The 18244-nt window shown below is 36.8% G+C and overlaps 2 protein-coding genes across 4 annotated transcripts in view; both read left to right on the forward strand.

Annotated features, from left to right (window-relative positions):
- rsu1 (Ras suppressor protein 1) overlaps window positions 1-4481 on the forward strand; it is a 40243-nt gene extending 35762 nt beyond the window's left edge. Inside the window, exons 9-10 of one of the 3 annotated variants that reach the window (XR_007895657.1) lie at window positions 2554-2709; window positions 3773-4481. Coding sequence is in view for 2 of the 3 variants with exons in the window: in XM_051682402.1 (XP_051538362.1) it covers window positions 2554-2656 (103 nt within the window). In the remaining variant the exon portion in view is untranslated. Of the gene's footprint in view, window positions 1-2553 lie in introns of all 3 variants that reach the window. The other 2 variants (XM_051682402.1, XM_051682401.1) reach the window with 2 other exon arrangements.
- A 4741-nt stretch (window positions 4482-9222) lies between these two features.
- LOC127431827 (complement C1q-like protein 3) lies at window positions 9223-13884 on the forward strand. The gene is made up of 2 exons (XM_051682409.1): window positions 9223-10341; window positions 11957-13884. Exons 1-2 carry the CDS (start codon window positions 9757-9759, stop codon window positions 12134-12136), a joined length of 765 nt encoding a protein of 254 aa, XP_051538369.1. The 5' UTR covers window positions 9223-9756; the 3' UTR covers window positions 12137-13884.
- Window positions 13885-18244: the final 4360 nt, after the last annotated feature.

Raw genomic sequence — 18244 nt, forward strand, 5'->3', positions numbered from 1 at the left:
AGTCATGAATCCGAGCTACCGCTTGACATTTCGCTGCTCTGCAATTAGAATTCTCCTTCAAATAGTATTCTTTAATTACTCTTGGGAATGTCATGGTCATGGTTCTGACATGCTCTGACATGCTTGGTGCAGTCACCAGCCACTATGTCAACATCCAATCAGAGATGAGTTATAATGAGGTAACTAAAGCAGCATTGGGGATCACTGTTGAGACTGTTGCCTATGTGGGCCGCATTTTAAGGTTTAGGAGGCGTTCAAAAGTGAAAATCCTTTCAAAAGGTAGGAGGCGCAATTATGCTGCCTTCTTTTAGCCAAATTGTCAGGTAGTATTGCTTGTATACTTCGCGTAGAAGGCAATCCCATAATAATGCATTGTGATGAGTTCAGTGAAAAAATCCAGCTAAGATGGCAGACATAGAAATTATACATTGATTTAAAATTTTTAATTAGGAATAGGTCTGTCGCTTTAACGTGTTAATTTAGTCTGATTAATAATTTTTTTTTTAAGTAACATTTTAAAAAAATGAACGCAACTAATCATGCAACCTGATCCATATGTTATATGACCCAATTCCTCAATAAAAGTATGTATTTTCTTACCAATTGGCAGGGGGCAGTCAGCGCGCCTCAAACCTCACAGAGCCGGTTACACGGGACAATTTCTTGACAGCTGGACGAAACACAACAGAATTCAATGATCTTGAGATGTGATTTTCAAGTTTCAAATTACTTTTAGCTTTATGCAGTGTCCTAAAAATGTGGTTTATGACGCTGAAAACCAGCAAGACCCTCCAAAAGCATCCGTATGACGCATATGTACGTTATAATTATATAATTATAATTATTTTGATTATTATTAGAGCTGACAGATTTAACGCGTTAAAGCATATGATTAATTAAAAACGTTTAACGTGTAAATTTTTCTTAATCGCGATTAATGCATTTACCGCTAATAAAGCATAAACCAGAAAAAAAACACTGGAGGACTAGGGCGGAACCTTTGCTAGGTATCCGCCCCGAGTCATTACACTGACGCACACACCACAATACACACACAACAGCGATGGGAAAGGATCTCTTAACAGTATTTGTATGTTAAAAGCAAGACTTGTGACAGAAAGCAAGTACTTTGCAGCTTCTGTAAGATGCAATTTAATTACCACAGAAGCAGGTCAAGTCTTATCTATAACGAAAACACAGAATGTGATGCTGTCTGCACCGCTTTTCATATGGAGATCAAAGCGACGCTTGATGCTGGCATTGACGCCCTGACGTGAATCATGAAAGCAGCTTCACGATTGCTGTAGCAAAGCGGATAGCCACAGTCTGCAGGCTGATTAATATTGTGGAGGATGAGAGTTTACGAGATTTAATGCCCATTGCAATGAGTATGCAACCTATATGGGAACTAGTTATTTCAATTAGTCAACCTCACTAAGACTTTGGGAAACGTTTAATGTTACTTGAATTGGTGCAGTTTTAGTGCATCTTTATACCGTGGAATGCTTTGTTTGGAAAATGTTAATAAAGCATTATATTGTTACAAATTGTTTTGTTTTCTTCCCTAAAAAAGGAAATAAATGCATTTTGACAAGAAAAAAATATACATAGAGTAAAATTCCTTAATCGCGATTAACTATGAAAAATTATACGATAAATCACGTTTAACGATTTCCTTCGACTGACAGCACTAATTATCAAATCGTAATTCAAAACAATCGAATATTGAATTATCTTTATTTGGGGTCTTTCTCAGCAAATTTTTATATATCTGATTAATCGACATGTCATGTAATTCATTCGATTAAAAATGTTAATCAGGTAATAGCCCTAATTATAAATATATTTTATTCAATATCAAAAAGCATCATATTTATTCAGTACCAAAAAGCAGCAATGAAAATACTTTAATTTAATTAAAATGCTGTTAGCTTAGCAATATACTAATGTCACCATTTGCATGATGCACAAAGTTGCCTCCTGTGTGGAGCGTTTCAAAACGGTCACTTCTCAGGTTTCGTTTCAAGATGCTGCCTTAAAAGACAGCTGCCTATAAAGGCAGTAGAAAGCAAGGCAGCTCAATAGGTTTTGGAACAGAGCCAGTGTTTGGATCATGCCTCCATAATACACATTGTAACTCTCATCCCCTTTAGCTCTTTCTTACTCTCTCCCCCTCTCTTTTTCTATCTGTCTCTTTTTCATTTTCCTTGTATTACTGAACCTACTCTTTGAGTGCTTCTGAAATAGAGATAGACCACTGGACTGGAAATTGCTCTTCCTACATGTCCTCTCTTTCTCTCCACTCTGTGTAGGGTGGTTGTGGATAATTGTCTCTCTGTGCCATACACAGCTGTAGCCGAAGGGTGTTGGACAGCACAGAGAGTTCAGTGTCCCACTGGGGGACCTGTCAGTGTGTTGGACTCAATTAATCCTCTTTCAGCTGCTTAACACTAAAAATATAACTCCTCTTCCTCGCTACTCTGTATTCAACCCTTTTTGCAGAAACTAAGAGCGGCCAGGTGTGATCACACAATGTCTGTTTTTGTTTTGCAGTCTTTACGGCAGACACATGCAGGCCAACCCCGAGGCGCCCAAAAAGAGCACTGACAAATCCAAGAAGATCAGCCGCAAGCCGCTGGCGGCCAAGAACAAGTGAAGAAGAGGATGAAGAAGGGCTGATCCAACTCTCTGAGCTGAACCTCACTGCATGTGCCTTCCCATTTTATATTTATTCTGAAAATATGTTTTATATTGCTTCAGTATTATGTTAATCACTAACCTCTGGGTGGGTCCACCCTTGATACGCCCCAAAACCCGTTACTGAATGTCATTGTCCCAAGTTTCAAAAGTGAAAAAAGTGTCTAACTTTGCCAAGTGACAAGTGTCCTTTTTTCTACCTACAACCTGCATATTTACACTGTTTAAGAGTAAGTGCTACTTCTGTCAAGTCAGACTTAGTATCACTCAAAAATGAAAATTCTGTCATCATTTACTCACTTTATTTTTCTGTTTTCCAAAAACGAAAGTAGAAATTGTTAGGAATACTTGTTACTTGTTTTTTTCCCCCTTGCAATTACAGAGAATGGTGACTGGAGCTTTCAAGCTTTCGGAATAATGCAAAAGCGCCATAAAAGCAGCAGTACAATTCGTTAACAAATAGTTCTATAGAGTCTAACGTTTTTAATGAATCTAAAACTAGTCAAAACTAATCTGAATAATTCATTCACAAATCCGACGAATCCAGTTTTGTGTTCAACTCCAGGTACAGTTATCTGGAGGTGAAGATTATTAGTGAATAATGACCTAAATTTTGGTCTTTTCCTCACACAAAGCCATAGTATTTCTTCGTATATTCGTTAAAGCTCTTGTCTCCATCCTTTGTAATTGCAAAGAAAATGACAAGCACATTCTTCAAAAAGAAGAAAATCAGTCATATTGGTTTGGAACAACATGAGGGTGAGTAAGTGAATTTACATTTTTGGGTTAACTATCTTTTTAACAACATTATTGTACATGGTGTTGGACGTTAATCAGGTTTCTGAACATGTTTCTTTTGCCTGTATCTCTAGAGAGGCAGAGGAAGTATTGTCCTATTCAACCATCCACATGAAGAGAGCAGCATTTCTTAGTGAATTCTGGGGGGTAGTGACAAGGCTTGTGTAACCATACAGGGATTTAGCCAGAGTTTTGGGGACTTAGTCGAGTCTGAGCAGGATTGTGTCAGGTCTCTGGGGGGATGCCGCTGACTGCTTCCTCTGCCTCTTAATGACAGATATGAATGGCTGCAAACGAAAGCTTCAGATGGTACACACAGCCGAAACCAGACAGAAACGTCCCACTGGCCATTTGAGAGGGTCAACAAGATATCGCAACAAACCACAGATGGCATTCTTTGAAACCATCAACATGCAACAGCCATTGTTTCTGACTGTTATTGTTTTCAACGTAACATGACAGTGCAACTTCTTACCGAACAACGCAGTTTATAAAGAACCGGATTGTGGTTGAAATTATTTAGCAATAACTGTCATTTTGGGTGTAATGATGCCCACTACGCCTTTAGGTTGCGTACACTAACATCATCTAATTCTGCAAAGCTTGGCTGAATTTGAAGTTTTACTTTTTCTTTTTTTTTTTTTTTTACAGATGTGTTGTATATTGTAAAATGTCACAGAATGTTTAATTACATTATAAAGCTGTAATATTTTAATATCTTTTATCATGTGCACATGAAGCTATGCGCTATGTTCTGTATTACTGATATTAAAATAGTCACAATTTTGTTTGACGATTCAGTATTTCTTAATTCAACATGAATCGTAAATCTGTAAGAGAAGCATTAGACCAGATAATAATCAGAAAATGAGATGATTATTGACCTAGTCTATATATAGTGTCATAGTGTGAAAGAATGGTTTTGCAATCTATGAAAACAAACGTTTCTTCTACTTGTGTTTCATTAATAAAAAAATAAAAATTAAGTTATTGTATTGTTTTTTTTATTGTCACGTCAATGCGACGGTTTATGAAAGGTTTAATGAACAATTTACACAAATTTGCTCTGCTCGTGTCTTATTGTATTGTTTTTTTTTTTTTATTGTCATGCCATTGCGAACAAATACGGGGAAAAAAATGGTTTAACGTTGATTTACACCTACATTTATTTTGCTCACGTTTCATAAATTAGATCTTGTTGATATGTTTTTATTGACACGTACATGGGACAATTTTGTGTGGGGGGTATGGTTTTGCGAATGATTTACACTGAAATTTGTTCTGCTTGTGTTTTATTTATTACGTTTTTTCGATGTTTTTTTTCTTTTTTTTTTTTTTGTCATGTCAATGCGACAATTAAAAAAAATGTCCAAACAATTTACAGAGAAATTTGTTCTGATTGTGTTTCATGAATTAGTTCTAATGTTATTGTATTGATTTTAATAGTCACGTCATTGTAAAAAATTTAGGGAAAAATAGTTTTACCAAGGATTTACACAATTTGTTATAATCATATTTCATAAATGAGGTCTTTTGTATTTTATTTTATTGTATTGTTTTTTTTATTGCCGCATCAATGCGACAATTTACAGAGAGAAAATGGTTTTGTGAAAGATTTACACAGACATTTGTTATATGTTTCATGAATTCTTATTTAGTTTTTTATTGTCACATCAATGCGACAATTTACAAAAATTATTTACACAGAAATTTGTTCAGACTGTGTTTCATGAATTAGGTCTTATGTTTTTTACTGTATTGTTTTTATTGTTGTGTCATTGTGACAATTTACAAAAAAGTGTTTTTAGGAAGTGTTTTTTCGCTCTGTTCCGGTTTCATAAATAAGGCCCAGTCAGTGTTAAAAACCAACTCAAAAAGACCAAACTCATTGATTTTCTTGCATTAAAGATAAGGAGCAACATTATAAAAATTAGAGGCACAAGTTTTCTATTTGGGAGAAAGTTATATAAAAAAATCTTGGAATCTCAGCTCTCAGAATGCTTGATTTGGAATGTGTGATCTGAAACAGCTAAAGAGGATTATCACATCTAAAAACGATCTTCCATCGGAGGCCCTGTAATGGCCCTGACCAGATCCATGTCAGGTGATCAGGGGTAAAGGAGCTGACCTTTCAGAAACAGCTGTGAGTCAGATGATGGGGTTTGTATTGGAAGAAGGTCTATGATAGCCTTATGGGAGTTCCTGTCTCAACCCTTTTCGGCTAATGTTCTAATCTCATTATTACCTTGTCCAGACGATGTGTGTGCGTCGCCCTGTCCTGCTCGTTCACACTCAGCAGGCACATCTGTCCAGTGCACACTTTCCCCCCCCAATATACTTACTTTCGACACACTCTCAAACTCAGCATGAACATCTGTTCACACCACGTACCACACCTCTATCATTCTCCTACTGTCTCCCTTTCTGTCTTTCACCCCTAGTATTCTTCATCCACTTTCAAAACTTTCTTGAATCCCTCACATTTCAATCTATAAATCTTGTAGAGTTGGAGAGGTGTGGTTTTCAAAGTTTGGCACAAACTGTTGGACATTCATTGCGGGGCAAAGTCGTCAAGCAATCAATCTCTTGCTCCGCAGAGAAACGGTTCTTTAGATCCCGACCTGAGCTTGTACCATCCTTCTGCCAGTGTCGATTGGAAATGGGATGTTAAAGTTTAAAAATGGCTCTGAATGGCGATGGATCACCATGCACGGCAACACGCGTCACGGCCAACAATTACTCACTGACCTTTCGGTGAAATCCATGAATGTCTTTTTGTCTTCCTGGAGTTACAGATTTGTAGTGATTTTGCTTGACTTGATTACTTTTTTGGTTTGTTTAGTTAGTTTTATCACCCCGTTTCAAACAATTTCTCGTGGCGTACTCTCTATGCAGCTCATATGCTGAAGGGCATTACGGCCCTTGCTAAACGAGGTCATTGATTTTTGCTGCTTGATTTATGGGGTGAGGGAAACTCCTCTAGAGAGTTGGTCCCAGGCCGACCAATGAAATGGTGTAGTCTGAGACACCGTTGAGCGTAGACTTTCATCAAGCACCTAAGGTAAACAGTATGGATAGTGGCCCATTGTGTTGTCTGAGAATAATTGGGTGTGTTCAAGATCTTGCTGAATCAAAACACAGAACAATATGCCTACCAAGTTGTTAAAGAGGTAACCATGAATGGCTTGCATGCTAATTGGAGATGCCAATGTTTGTGAGGTTTCAAATATGATTTCCTTTCTAAGACAACACAACAACCTCCAGGATCAGTCCCCTGACACATTTACAAAAAAGTAGCAAAAAGTACCATGGTACTACCATATGTTTTTTTACATGTACCATGGTAGTATCGCATTGTTCCTGAAAGTACCTTGGAGTACCATGTAAATGCCATGGTACATGTATTTCAGGACCATGGTATATATCAAAATACCATGGTGATGCCATCACTGTACCATAGTACCACCAAATTACTTTTTTGTAGAAGCACTTAAGTCCAACCAATAGTAGTACAAAACAGAGGTCACTGCACAAATAACCTGTTGAATTGTCTAAGAGATGCACCCAAACTGTTGTGCAACTGTAAAAAGGTTGATTCTCGAATAGGAGTTAAATGAATGATTTGTTCTTGCGTCCTGTAGTGGCAGCGCATCACTAGCAGGTCTATACTATTGGCAGTCGTGTCATTTAGCGGTTCAGCAGTTACCTTCAAAGTTCATTTTCAGGTACTCGTACGGAACTGTGAATAAACATTTCCAATAGCTTAATTTTTAAATGTCGTGACCTAGAACGTCAACTTGACTAAAAAGGGACTGCATGAATGCAAAAGTTTGGGTTGCACATTTAAAAGTCAACAAGAATCCCATTTTAATGAAGCCAAAAAATATCTAGTGGTTTCACTTTACATTGCAGTATCTGTTACACATATTTAAATGTAGGGTGACCAGGGCTAATTGTCACAAGGGCGGTATCTCAGTAACTACAAGGCTTTGAGTCAAAGGTCCAATTGCACAAATGCTTCACTTAGTTCAAAATTAGGATATTTTTGTGAATTCTATCCACAAAACTGAATTTACATTATAATGTTTTAATAATAGCTTTCAGGTGAACAAGTGAACACAATAAAACCACAATGGGATACATTCTGTCATTCAAGGGCGAACAATGTAATTAAGCTTTTCCATATAATGAGACTGTAACCAAAAAGTTGAACTGTGTTCTCAGGAAAAGGGTATTTTCCATAAATGTCAGGTTGGGGCAGGTTGTCACATATGTTTTATATTTTATAATTCCACACAATTTGTTATAATTTCTGTTAGTCAAAAGAATGTTTTCATTCAACTTTTCCATTTTTGCTGTTTGAACATTGCTTTTACTATAATTTGAATGTATGTATTTAAAGGAATATTCCGGGTTCAATACAAGTTAAGCTCAATCCGCAGCATTTGTGGCATTATATTGATTACCACAAAAAATAATTTCGACTCGTCCCTCCTTTTCTTTAAAAAAAGCAAAAATCGAGATTACAGTGAGGCACTTACAATGGAAGTGAATGGGGCCAATTTGTGGAGGGTTTAAAGGCAGAAATGTGAAGCTTATATTTTTTATAAAAGCACTTACATAATTATAATAATTTATACACTGAAATTCTTTTTTCACATATCCCAGCTAAGCTGGGGTCAGAGCACAGGGTCAGCCATGATATGGTGCCCTGGAGCAGATAGAGTCAAGGGCCTTGCTCAAGGGCCCAACAGTGGCATCTTTGCAGTGCTGGGGCTTGAACCTCCAACCTTCTGATCAGTAACCCAGAGCCTTAACTGCTGAGCCACCACTGCCCCAAAACATTAATTCTTCTGTTAAAACTCATGTATTATTTGAGCTGTAAAGTTGTTCAAATCGGTCATTTTAGGGTTTTAGGGTTTGTTAACTTTACATTGTCATGGCAACAAAGTTGTAAAACTGGCAATAACTTTACACAGAAAAGGTTAATAAATGATTTTTTCACACTAAAATCATGTTTACACACATATTGTTTATGTCTTGTGGCTATACTTTTGAAACAGTGTGTTTTAACGTTTACTGGTTGGCCCCATTGACTTCCATTTTAAGTGCCTCACTGTAACCCAGATTTTTGTCTTTTTTAAAGAAAAGGTGGGAGTCGAAATTATTTTTTGTGCTAACTAATATTATGCCACAAATGCTGTTAATCAAGCTTAACTTGAAGTGAACCCGGAATATGCCTTTAAATTTACAAAACTGTTTTACTGGTAAAGTATTGCTGAAAAGCCATTAAAAACCCTATAATACATTTTAAATAAAATTGTATTTAAAATATATATATATATATATATATATATATATATATATATATATATATATATATATATATATATATATATATATAATTTATTTATTTATTTATTTTTTATTTTTTTACTTCATGTATAGTATTTCTTAAAAAAAGCTATTCTTCTCAAATCATTGTCAATAAACGGCAGCTTCCCTTTTTAAAAACGTACCCCACATTGTGTGACATCATGCCCCCTTTGTTTTAAAGTGCGTTTTTGTGGCGTCTGATTTGGGTTTAGTTGCTTCTTCTTCTTTTTTTGTTTTTTTTTTTCTTTTTTTTGTTTTTGCCTGTCTCTCCTGGAGAGTTCTAGATAGATTTGTTGGGTGCCTGTGGTTTTGCGTTTTGGTGTTTATAAGACGGTGCTCGATCCCTCCCTCCCTCCCTCTTTCCCTCTCCTGTCCTGTACCGCGCTCACACACGCGCACAGAGCGTCTTTCTTCTCCAGATCTTCATGTCACACACTTTTATCCTGCTATTCCCAGCTCATCCAGTCTTTTGTGCGCAGAAGAAAGACTTTAAAAGCGAAGGAAGGATAACGGAGTTCTTTTATCTTCCGTCAGTGGAGTTTTTTTCTTTGCGCGTCCACATGGAGAGATGCTGATGGTGATGCGCTTCTGGAGAGGTGCAGATGCTGAGGCAGGACTGTGTTTTAGTGCGACTTGAGTAAGACAACATCAGCAGAAAAGAAGTTTGGAAGAAGAAGAAAAAAAGAAAAAAAAAAAAAAAAAGAGAGAAGCGGTTGGGGTCCAGGCCAAAAATTCACTCACAAAACCAATTGGACTTTTTCCCTCATCAAGAGTCCCTCGCCAGCTTTCAAAATTTCTCCCAAAAGCAGACAAGAGGACCGGCCGGTCCTGACACGACTCGTCGGCAGGAAGCGGCTGATCGTGGCTGGGGTGCTCGGCGTTGTCATGATCCTAGTGCTGGTGATCCTAATCCCGGTTTTGGTGAGTTCCGCCGGGACCTCCGCCTCGCACTTCGAGATGCTCGGCACCTGCAGGATGGTTTGCGACCCTTATGGCACCAAATCCCCTACCAGCACGGTCTCAGCAGACACGGTCCGGGACAGCAACCTTATGCAGTCGTTACCAACTTTTATACAAGGTCCAAAAGGTGAACCAGGGCGCCCGGGGAAAGCGGGACCGAGGGGCCCGCCTGGGGAACCGGGGCCACCTGGACCTCCCGGGGAGAGAGGAGAACCGGGCCGACCTGGATTACCGGGACAACCGGGACCGAATGTGGCCACCGGTGCCATCAGCGCGGCTACTTACAGCACCGTTCCCAAAATAGCCTTTTACGCAGGGCTCAAAAAGCAACACGAGGGCTACGAGCTTCTGAAGTTTGACGATGTGGTCACGAATCTCGGGAATCATTACGACCCGACGACGGGGAAATTCACCTGTTCCATACCGGGAATTTACTTCTTTACTTACCATGTGCTCATGCGGGGAGGAGACGGAACCAGCATGTGGGCTGATCTGTGTAAAAACAACCAGGTGATCGCGTGCATACACAACACTCACTTACACATCAGAGGAAAGGCATATGAACTAAGTTTAATCTTTCTTTCTTTCTTTCTTAATTAGCGTTTTGTTATATGTGTGCATAGAAGACTGTGTGCCTGTTCAGGTTATATTTAGGTGGTGTCTGACCTATACAGATAAACTCCTTTTTCAGGAGGCTGTTGACACATCTGGGATAAAAGTATCAGACCATTAAAACAGTTTTTGATGTCAGTTGTCATGTTATGTGTTAAATATAAAAAATTATATAATAATATATAATAAGTGATGTGTGTGTGTGTGTGTGTGTGTGTGTGTATGTGTATATATATATATATATATATATATATACATATATATATATATATATATATATAATAAAATGTTATATAATATATAATAAAATATTATTATATTATGTCATAACATAATATAGATAGATATGTAATAATTGATAATTATGTTTATTAATATATTAAAGTAATGATGATAACAATAATAATAATACTTATTATTATTATTATTATTATTATTATTATTATTATTATTGTTATAACTATCTCATTAATTGTCAGAATATTTTATTCCAATACCAGTTAATTAATTTACAAACCTTTAATAACATATTCGGATGCTCTGGTTTGAGAAATACATTTTAATACAATGAGTAGTGTCTTTCTACCAGATGTTCTGCTGTTGAAAATTAATAATTAATAATAATAATGTATGAAAACTGCTTTTGTCTGATGATATTAAATAAAAAAAATATTTTCTATTTTTCTCAAAGCTGCAATAAACTTGAGTTAAATAATAATATATAAAAATAATAATGCATTGGGCACTGTGAATTTCAGACAAACTTTGGCATGGTGAAAATTAATGACTTGAATTTTTACACCTAAATAAAAACACTTAAGCACTTAATAGATGAAACAGCCTCAGTGAGTTCAAGCAGTTTTTTGTGTATCATGCAACACAGCACAAGAGATACGTAATGAACAGCCTCATTATATACTATATTAAAGAGGTTTTGCAGGCATTAAGCTGTCTGTGTTCCTGAAATTAAGTTTACCTGGGTAAAATTGTAAATGTAGTTTTACCTATGTGCATACTGTAAAATGGTCATATATTTCATATTTCTCAGACATATGGCTAATTTAAAGTATGCAGTGATTGCTTACATTTGTTCTCCATGAGAACCTCGTTTGTCAGATTTTGATTTTTTTTGTTGTCATTGTTATATACATGGCACTGTTTTAAGTCCTGGTGCATTTAAAGGCATCATTCCATGCTTTTCTGTGATACCAAAGGTCTGGGGGTGTGGCTGTCATTAGTATATATGGTATACTAATGATATAGTGGGACAATAACATAATAAACTTTGATATTTGTTTGTTATGCACAAAAGGCCATAATCGAAATTTCCAAACCTCCAAATCTCACTCTTTTTTTTGTTTTGTTTGTTTTTGGATGGGTCTCAGGAGGCTTATCTGCTTATACCTTTAAGTCTGTTCTATATGCATGGGAAGCATATAAAGTATGCAGCAATTTTGGGGTTTGACAGCCAGAGCTTTTGAATGTTGAACTAAATGTTCCTTTCCTCCCGCAGGTACGTGCTAGCGCCATTGCCCAAGACGCGGATCAGAACTATGACTACGCCAGCAACAGTGCTGTTCTTCACCTGGAGCCCGGAGATGAAGTCTACATCAAACTAGATGGGGGCAAAGCCCACGGGGGAAACAACAACAAGTACAGCACCTTCTCTGGTTTTATCATATATGCCGATTAGGACATATGCACCAACTCCTCGCCTCCCCAGAATGGTCTCTTCTTCTCCTTCACTATTGCTCCTCTTTTATTTTTTTGCTATTTTTTCCTTCGGGCCTGGGGCAAGTAGACAGACCTGCTCAAACCCCCTCATCATTAGTGTATAGGTGTGGGTGAGAAGGCAGAAAGCATTGCCCTGCAATCCAAAAATCAAGAATGAACCAAATACGGCCTGGGAACAAGCACTTCATCACAAAGAGGAAAGATTTACACTCGAAAATATGTAAAGAAGAATCGACAAAGAAGAGTTACTGGAGTTCTGTGTGTCTTTCTATGTCTGTGGCTATCAAAGAAGCCTGTTAGATATTTTATAATGTGTAATCTGACATAATCAGTTATATGTGCAATAACGTATACTACGATACTCGTTATTCAAATACTCTTACTGTTCGTTATATTCAGGCCATCTCTGTAATGCCTAACAATTCAGATGCTTAAATGAGTTTCATGTTGCTTTAATTTCCTAATTTGCGTATCATGGAGCATTTGCACAAATTCTGTCAAAATCAAATGTATCTGGATCAAAATTAACCTCTTGTGTTCCTATTGCACAATATACATTGGGGTCCAAAAGTCTGAGACCACATTGAAAATCTGGCATTCATAACCTGATTTAAACTTGGAAATAAACTCAGCTTAGTATTTCGAAAAATGTAAAACAAAGACATTTTATGGTTTAAAATAAATAATATGTAAAATTGTGCTCTTTTGCACTAATACTCCGTTAAACGAAAGACCTACAGATTTGAAAATCTGGAAATTGTTCATTGAAACCCTGTGACTTTGACCATGTTAACTCTGTACAGAAGATCAGATTTCCTTGCTTCAATTAAAGAACACAAGATGCTCACTGGAACATTCTCAAATCGTGCTGGTTAACGTGAATCATCAGGTTTTGCACAAACTTGTGAAGTCCATGCCAGCTTGAGTGCATGTTGTCATTTAAGCAAAAGAGGGACATACCAAACATTAAGAAATTGTGAAATTCATGTATTTTTATGTTTTTAATTAATCTTCTTTTCCACCCAATTTGTTATGCCGATAACATACTGTAATTTGTAGTGAAAACATCGGTCTCAGACTTTTGGACCCTATGTTATATCTGCTAAATTTCTGCAGGTATTCGTCCTTGACTGTTTGTCAGTGCTAATTATGAATTAGGACCATAAAAGGAAACATTATACATTGGTGGCAATGGCTTGCAGTGAAATATACCAGAATGGTTCATGCTTTCAGCCTTTTACTGTAGTCTGCAGTATTAGGGTGTCAAAACTATAGAATTTGTTTTCTTGTTTTGTGTGCGTGTAATGTAAGCTGGCATCTTTTATTGCACACAGACATACTAGACAGAAAAGGAATATGTTTTCTTGTGATATTTAGAACACTATGCAGAATATGGGTGTTAATATGTAAATGTGTATCTATCTTCAGAGATTTCCAGAATGTGATTATTAATATTGCATCTTATTTTCAGTGTAAATATGGTAATGTGTAGTTTATTTTTTCCTTTTCAATGTGAAACTCTTTGGAGAGCACGGGTGACCGCCATGTAACAGTCTCTCGCTCTCTCAGCTCCAGGTTTGGGTGCAGAGGAATGTGTGTGACGAATTCAAATCTGAGGATTATTTTTTTTCCTGTCTTGCTGCTGTAATTCTCATTCACATCTCCAAACCCTTCAAACAAATTTTCCATTAAATGGAAGTTTGATCAGTTTTGTGCATTTTCCTTATTTATGTGGATAAACAGCAGATCTATCAATGGGTTGAATTTTTAAATGAAAATTAATTAGTAATAACTGGTTCATAATCTATTATAAGGTGTCACTCCTGACTTTAAAGTCAACATGAAATGACATTCGCAATCGCAACCCATTTTGCTTCTACAATGTGACGTATTTCTGAGTGAAACAGGAAATTTTGGGGTGGGACTTGATTTTATGCATCAGGAATTGGATTGGATCATGAAAAGTGCGTGTTTCGAAATAGAAAAGAATCGGCATTTAATAACTGGGTTAGCTATTTACAAGATTTTAAAAAGTCTGCATTATTTAAAGCAGTACCCTTAAACAATCTCTTAATAGTTATTTGGCTATTGGTTAACATTAGCCAATAACCTGTGCAACCTAGATGACATCAGCCGAAAAGGAAAGTCATTTCAGAGGCAAAGCAAGTTATTATATTCTGATGAAAAACTACTAAGACTAACATTTTTTCTTTGGAATAATATGCACCAATGAAATCACATGCACCACAATAAAATCAGGAACGTGTATTAAGAAAGTAAATATGATCAACTTTGATTTCAAGTTGACTTTAAGGCCAAAAACATGTTTACGCAAGTACGTGTACGCAGATGCGAGCACTTAGCCAACACATTATCAATGTGCAGTTCAGTTGAATATGCTTAAAGGGATAGTTCACCCAAAAATGAATATTCTGATTTACTCACACTCATGCCATCCTAGATGTGTATGACTTTCTTTCTTCTGAACATAAATAAAGATTTTTGAAGAATATCTCCACTCTATAGGTCCGCACAATGCAAGTGAATGGGTAACAAAAATTTTAAGCTCCAAAAAGCACATGAAGGCAGCATAAAAGTAATCCATAAGACTCCAGTGGTTAAATCCATATCTTCAGAAGTGATATGATAGATGTGGGTGAGAAACAGATCAACAATTAAGTCTTTTTTAATATAAATTCTCCTTCCTGCCCGGTAGGTATAAATATGAGGTAACACATGGGCCAAATTCCCTTAATCATCAATCACAGTGGGTTAGACTAAAGAATATAGTTCTGATGTGCAGCAAAAGGTTGTTGAGCTTCACAAAATGGGAAGTGGCTATTAGAAAATAGCTAAAGCATTGAAAATGCCCATTTCCAACATCAGGGCAATAATTAAGAAGTTCCAATCAACTGGAGATGTTACGAATCGGCCTGGAAGAGGATATGTGTCTATATTGTCTCCACACGCAGTGAGGAGGATGGTTCAAGTGGCCAAAGAATCTCCAAGGAACACAGCTGCAGAATTGCAGAAATTAGTTGGGTCTTGGGGTCAGAAAGTCTAAAAAAAAAAAAAAAAAAAAATCAGACATCACCTATATCACCACAAGTTGTTTGGGAGGGTTTCAAGAAAAAAAGCCTTTGCTCTCATCCAACAACAAACCCAAGCATCTTCAGTTTGCCAGACACTACTGGAACTTCAAATGCGACCGGGTTCTATGAAGTTCCAAAAGATTTTTGGCAGCAAACACCAGAGATGAGTTTGGCGTACACAGAAATGAAGTACCCAATGCCCACGGTTAAATGTGGTGCTGCATTTTGAATGTTGTGAGGCTGTTTTTATGTCAGAGGTCCTGGACATCTTGTTCGGATACATGGCATCATGGACTCTATCAAATACCAACAGATAAAAAATCAAAACCTGACTGCCAGAAAGCTTACAATGGGCTCTGGTTGGATCTTCCAGCAGGACAATGATCCAAAACAAACATCAAAATCAACACAAAACAAATGGTTCACTGACCGCAAAATCAAGGTTCTGCAATGGCCATCCCAGTCCCCTGACCTGAACCCCATAGAAAATGTGTGGGGTGAACTGAAGAGGAGAGTCCATCAACATAGACCTCCGAATTTGAAGGATCTGTAGAGATTCTGTATGGAGGAATGGTCTCAGATCCCATGCCAGATGTTCTCCAACCTCATTAGGCATTATAAGAGAAGACTCAGAACTGTTATCTTGGCAAAGGGAGGTTGCAAAAAGTATTGAATAAAAGGGTGCCGATAATTATGGCCAATGCATTTTGGAGAAACATATTTATTTAATAATGAGATATTTCCCCTGTTTCAATAGTTTTACTTCAATTAAAGGTTAGATTTTTGTGAATTTTTTTAATGAAATATCAAAAGGCTAAACAATGCAGATTTTTTTAACCCCTTTTCTCCCAATTTGGAATGCCCAATTCCCACTACTTAGTAGGTCCTTGTGGTGGCTTACTCACCTCAATCCGGGTGGTGGAGGACAAGTCTCAGTTGCCTCCGCTTCTGAGACCTGGCTCGCTGTGCATGACACAGTAGAGACTCACAGCACGTGGAGGCTCATGCTACTCTCCGCGATCCACACACAACTTACCACGTGCCCCATTGAGAGCGAGAACCCCTAATCATGACCACGAGGAGGTTACCCCATGTGACTTTACCCTTCCTAGCAACCGAGCTAATTTGGTTGCTTAGGAGACCTGGCTGGAGTCACTCAGCACACCCTGGATTCAAACTCGCGACTCCAGGGGTGAATGGGGCGATTTTTTGAAGATTTTAATAGCAGCACTTAATTCTTTTGTTTAAACTAATGTATTATTTGAGCTGTAAAGTTGTTTATATCATCATTTGTACAGTCATTTTAGAGTTTTAAGGTTTATTGACATTACATCGTCATGGCAATGAAGATGTACAATTTGCCTATAACTTTACAAGGTTAGTAAGTGATTTTATCACACTAAAATCATGTTAACACGCATATTGTTTACTTATTGTGGCTGTTTGAAACAGTAAGTATTTTAATGTTTATGGGTTGGTCCCATTTACTTCCATTGCCTCAATGGAACCCAGATTTTTTTTTTTTTTTTTTTTAAAGAAAAGGAGGGGCAAGTCAAAATAAATGTTTGTGGTAATCAATATTATGCCAGAAATGCTGTTGATAGAGCTTAAATTGTATTGAACCAAGGATATTCATTTTATTCTATGAGGGTTTCACAGTAGGACTGAGTGAGTCTTAAAACATTGACTCCTGTCTATGATGAAATCCATAACATTTCAGTTGTAGGTGGACATCTGGACCAGAAATTCTCTTTCTGAGGAATGTAGAAGAAAAATAAGACCAGAACTTGCAAATGGTTCCCCTATGCTAGTAAATGTTTTTACCTTCTATCACACTAAAAGGGCAAATATTTGTTTTGTGGAGTTTGGGCTTTATAAGATTCTTCCTCACTCTCAGATTAAAATTTAGACAGGATGAATGGTGAAGGTCACACGGAGGACATATTCAAGTTAATACTCCAGATGGAGGTCTGGCTTCTACAGCTGTGAATGAATGAAAATAAATCACTCAAGATGAATTGAGTCTTTTAATAAAACCAAACAGACACTGGACGTATTATATTAATACAGATGGACATATTTTCTCTCACTATGTCATTTTGCACAGTATACCACTCTCTCAGTTGGTATAAAACATCTTTTTTGACCCTTTGTGCATAAAATTTTATTTCAGAGGCGAGCTGTGTGTGACTGGGCCGATCAGCGAGGGGTCAAACAGGAGTCAACTCTGTGTGTAAAACATTCACGGACCCCTAAGTTCCTTGACATAAAGATGGCCTTTTATAATAAGGTCCAAACACACACTCTTTCTCTCTCTCTCTCTCTCTCTCTCTCTCTCTCTCTCTCTCTCTAAGTTTCTTATTTGTTTTAATTGCTTTGATGGAGTTGATCATATATTCCGCCATGGAAGTGTCTCACGAAACCTGTCAAGAATGTGTCTGGTTCATATCAAAATCAGTAGAAAGAAATAAGAAATTATATTTTGCATAAAAGAAAGAAGCCTGCTTTTTTGGACCATTAAGATTTTTGCATTGTGACAAAATTTTCATGATCAGTGTCCCCCCACCCAAAAAAAGTATATAGATATATATACAGATATATATAACAATTATATATATGTATATATATATATATATATATATATATATATATATATACACACACACACACACACACACACACACACACACACACACACACACACACACACACACTGTATATATATATATATATATATATATATATATATATATATATATATATATATATATATAATTTATTTAAAAAGTATATTTTTTTAAATGCATTTAAGTGTTTGCACAAGTGCACTGAAAAAATATGTGTTGGATTTACTAAAATATATATGTAACATTTTTGCATCACGCATTTTAAGTAAATTCAACTTATGGTCTTTTTATGTCAGCATAACTAGAAAACCTTTGTTAGATACACAAATGTATCAGTTCACTTTATCA

The sequence above is a fragment of the Myxocyprinus asiaticus genome, chromosome 41 (genome assembly GCF_019703515.2).
Source record: "Myxocyprinus asiaticus isolate MX2 ecotype Aquarium Trade chromosome 41, UBuf_Myxa_2, whole genome shotgun sequence".
Classification (NCBI taxonomy): domain Eukaryota; kingdom Metazoa; phylum Chordata; class Actinopteri; order Cypriniformes; family Catostomidae; genus Myxocyprinus; species Myxocyprinus asiaticus.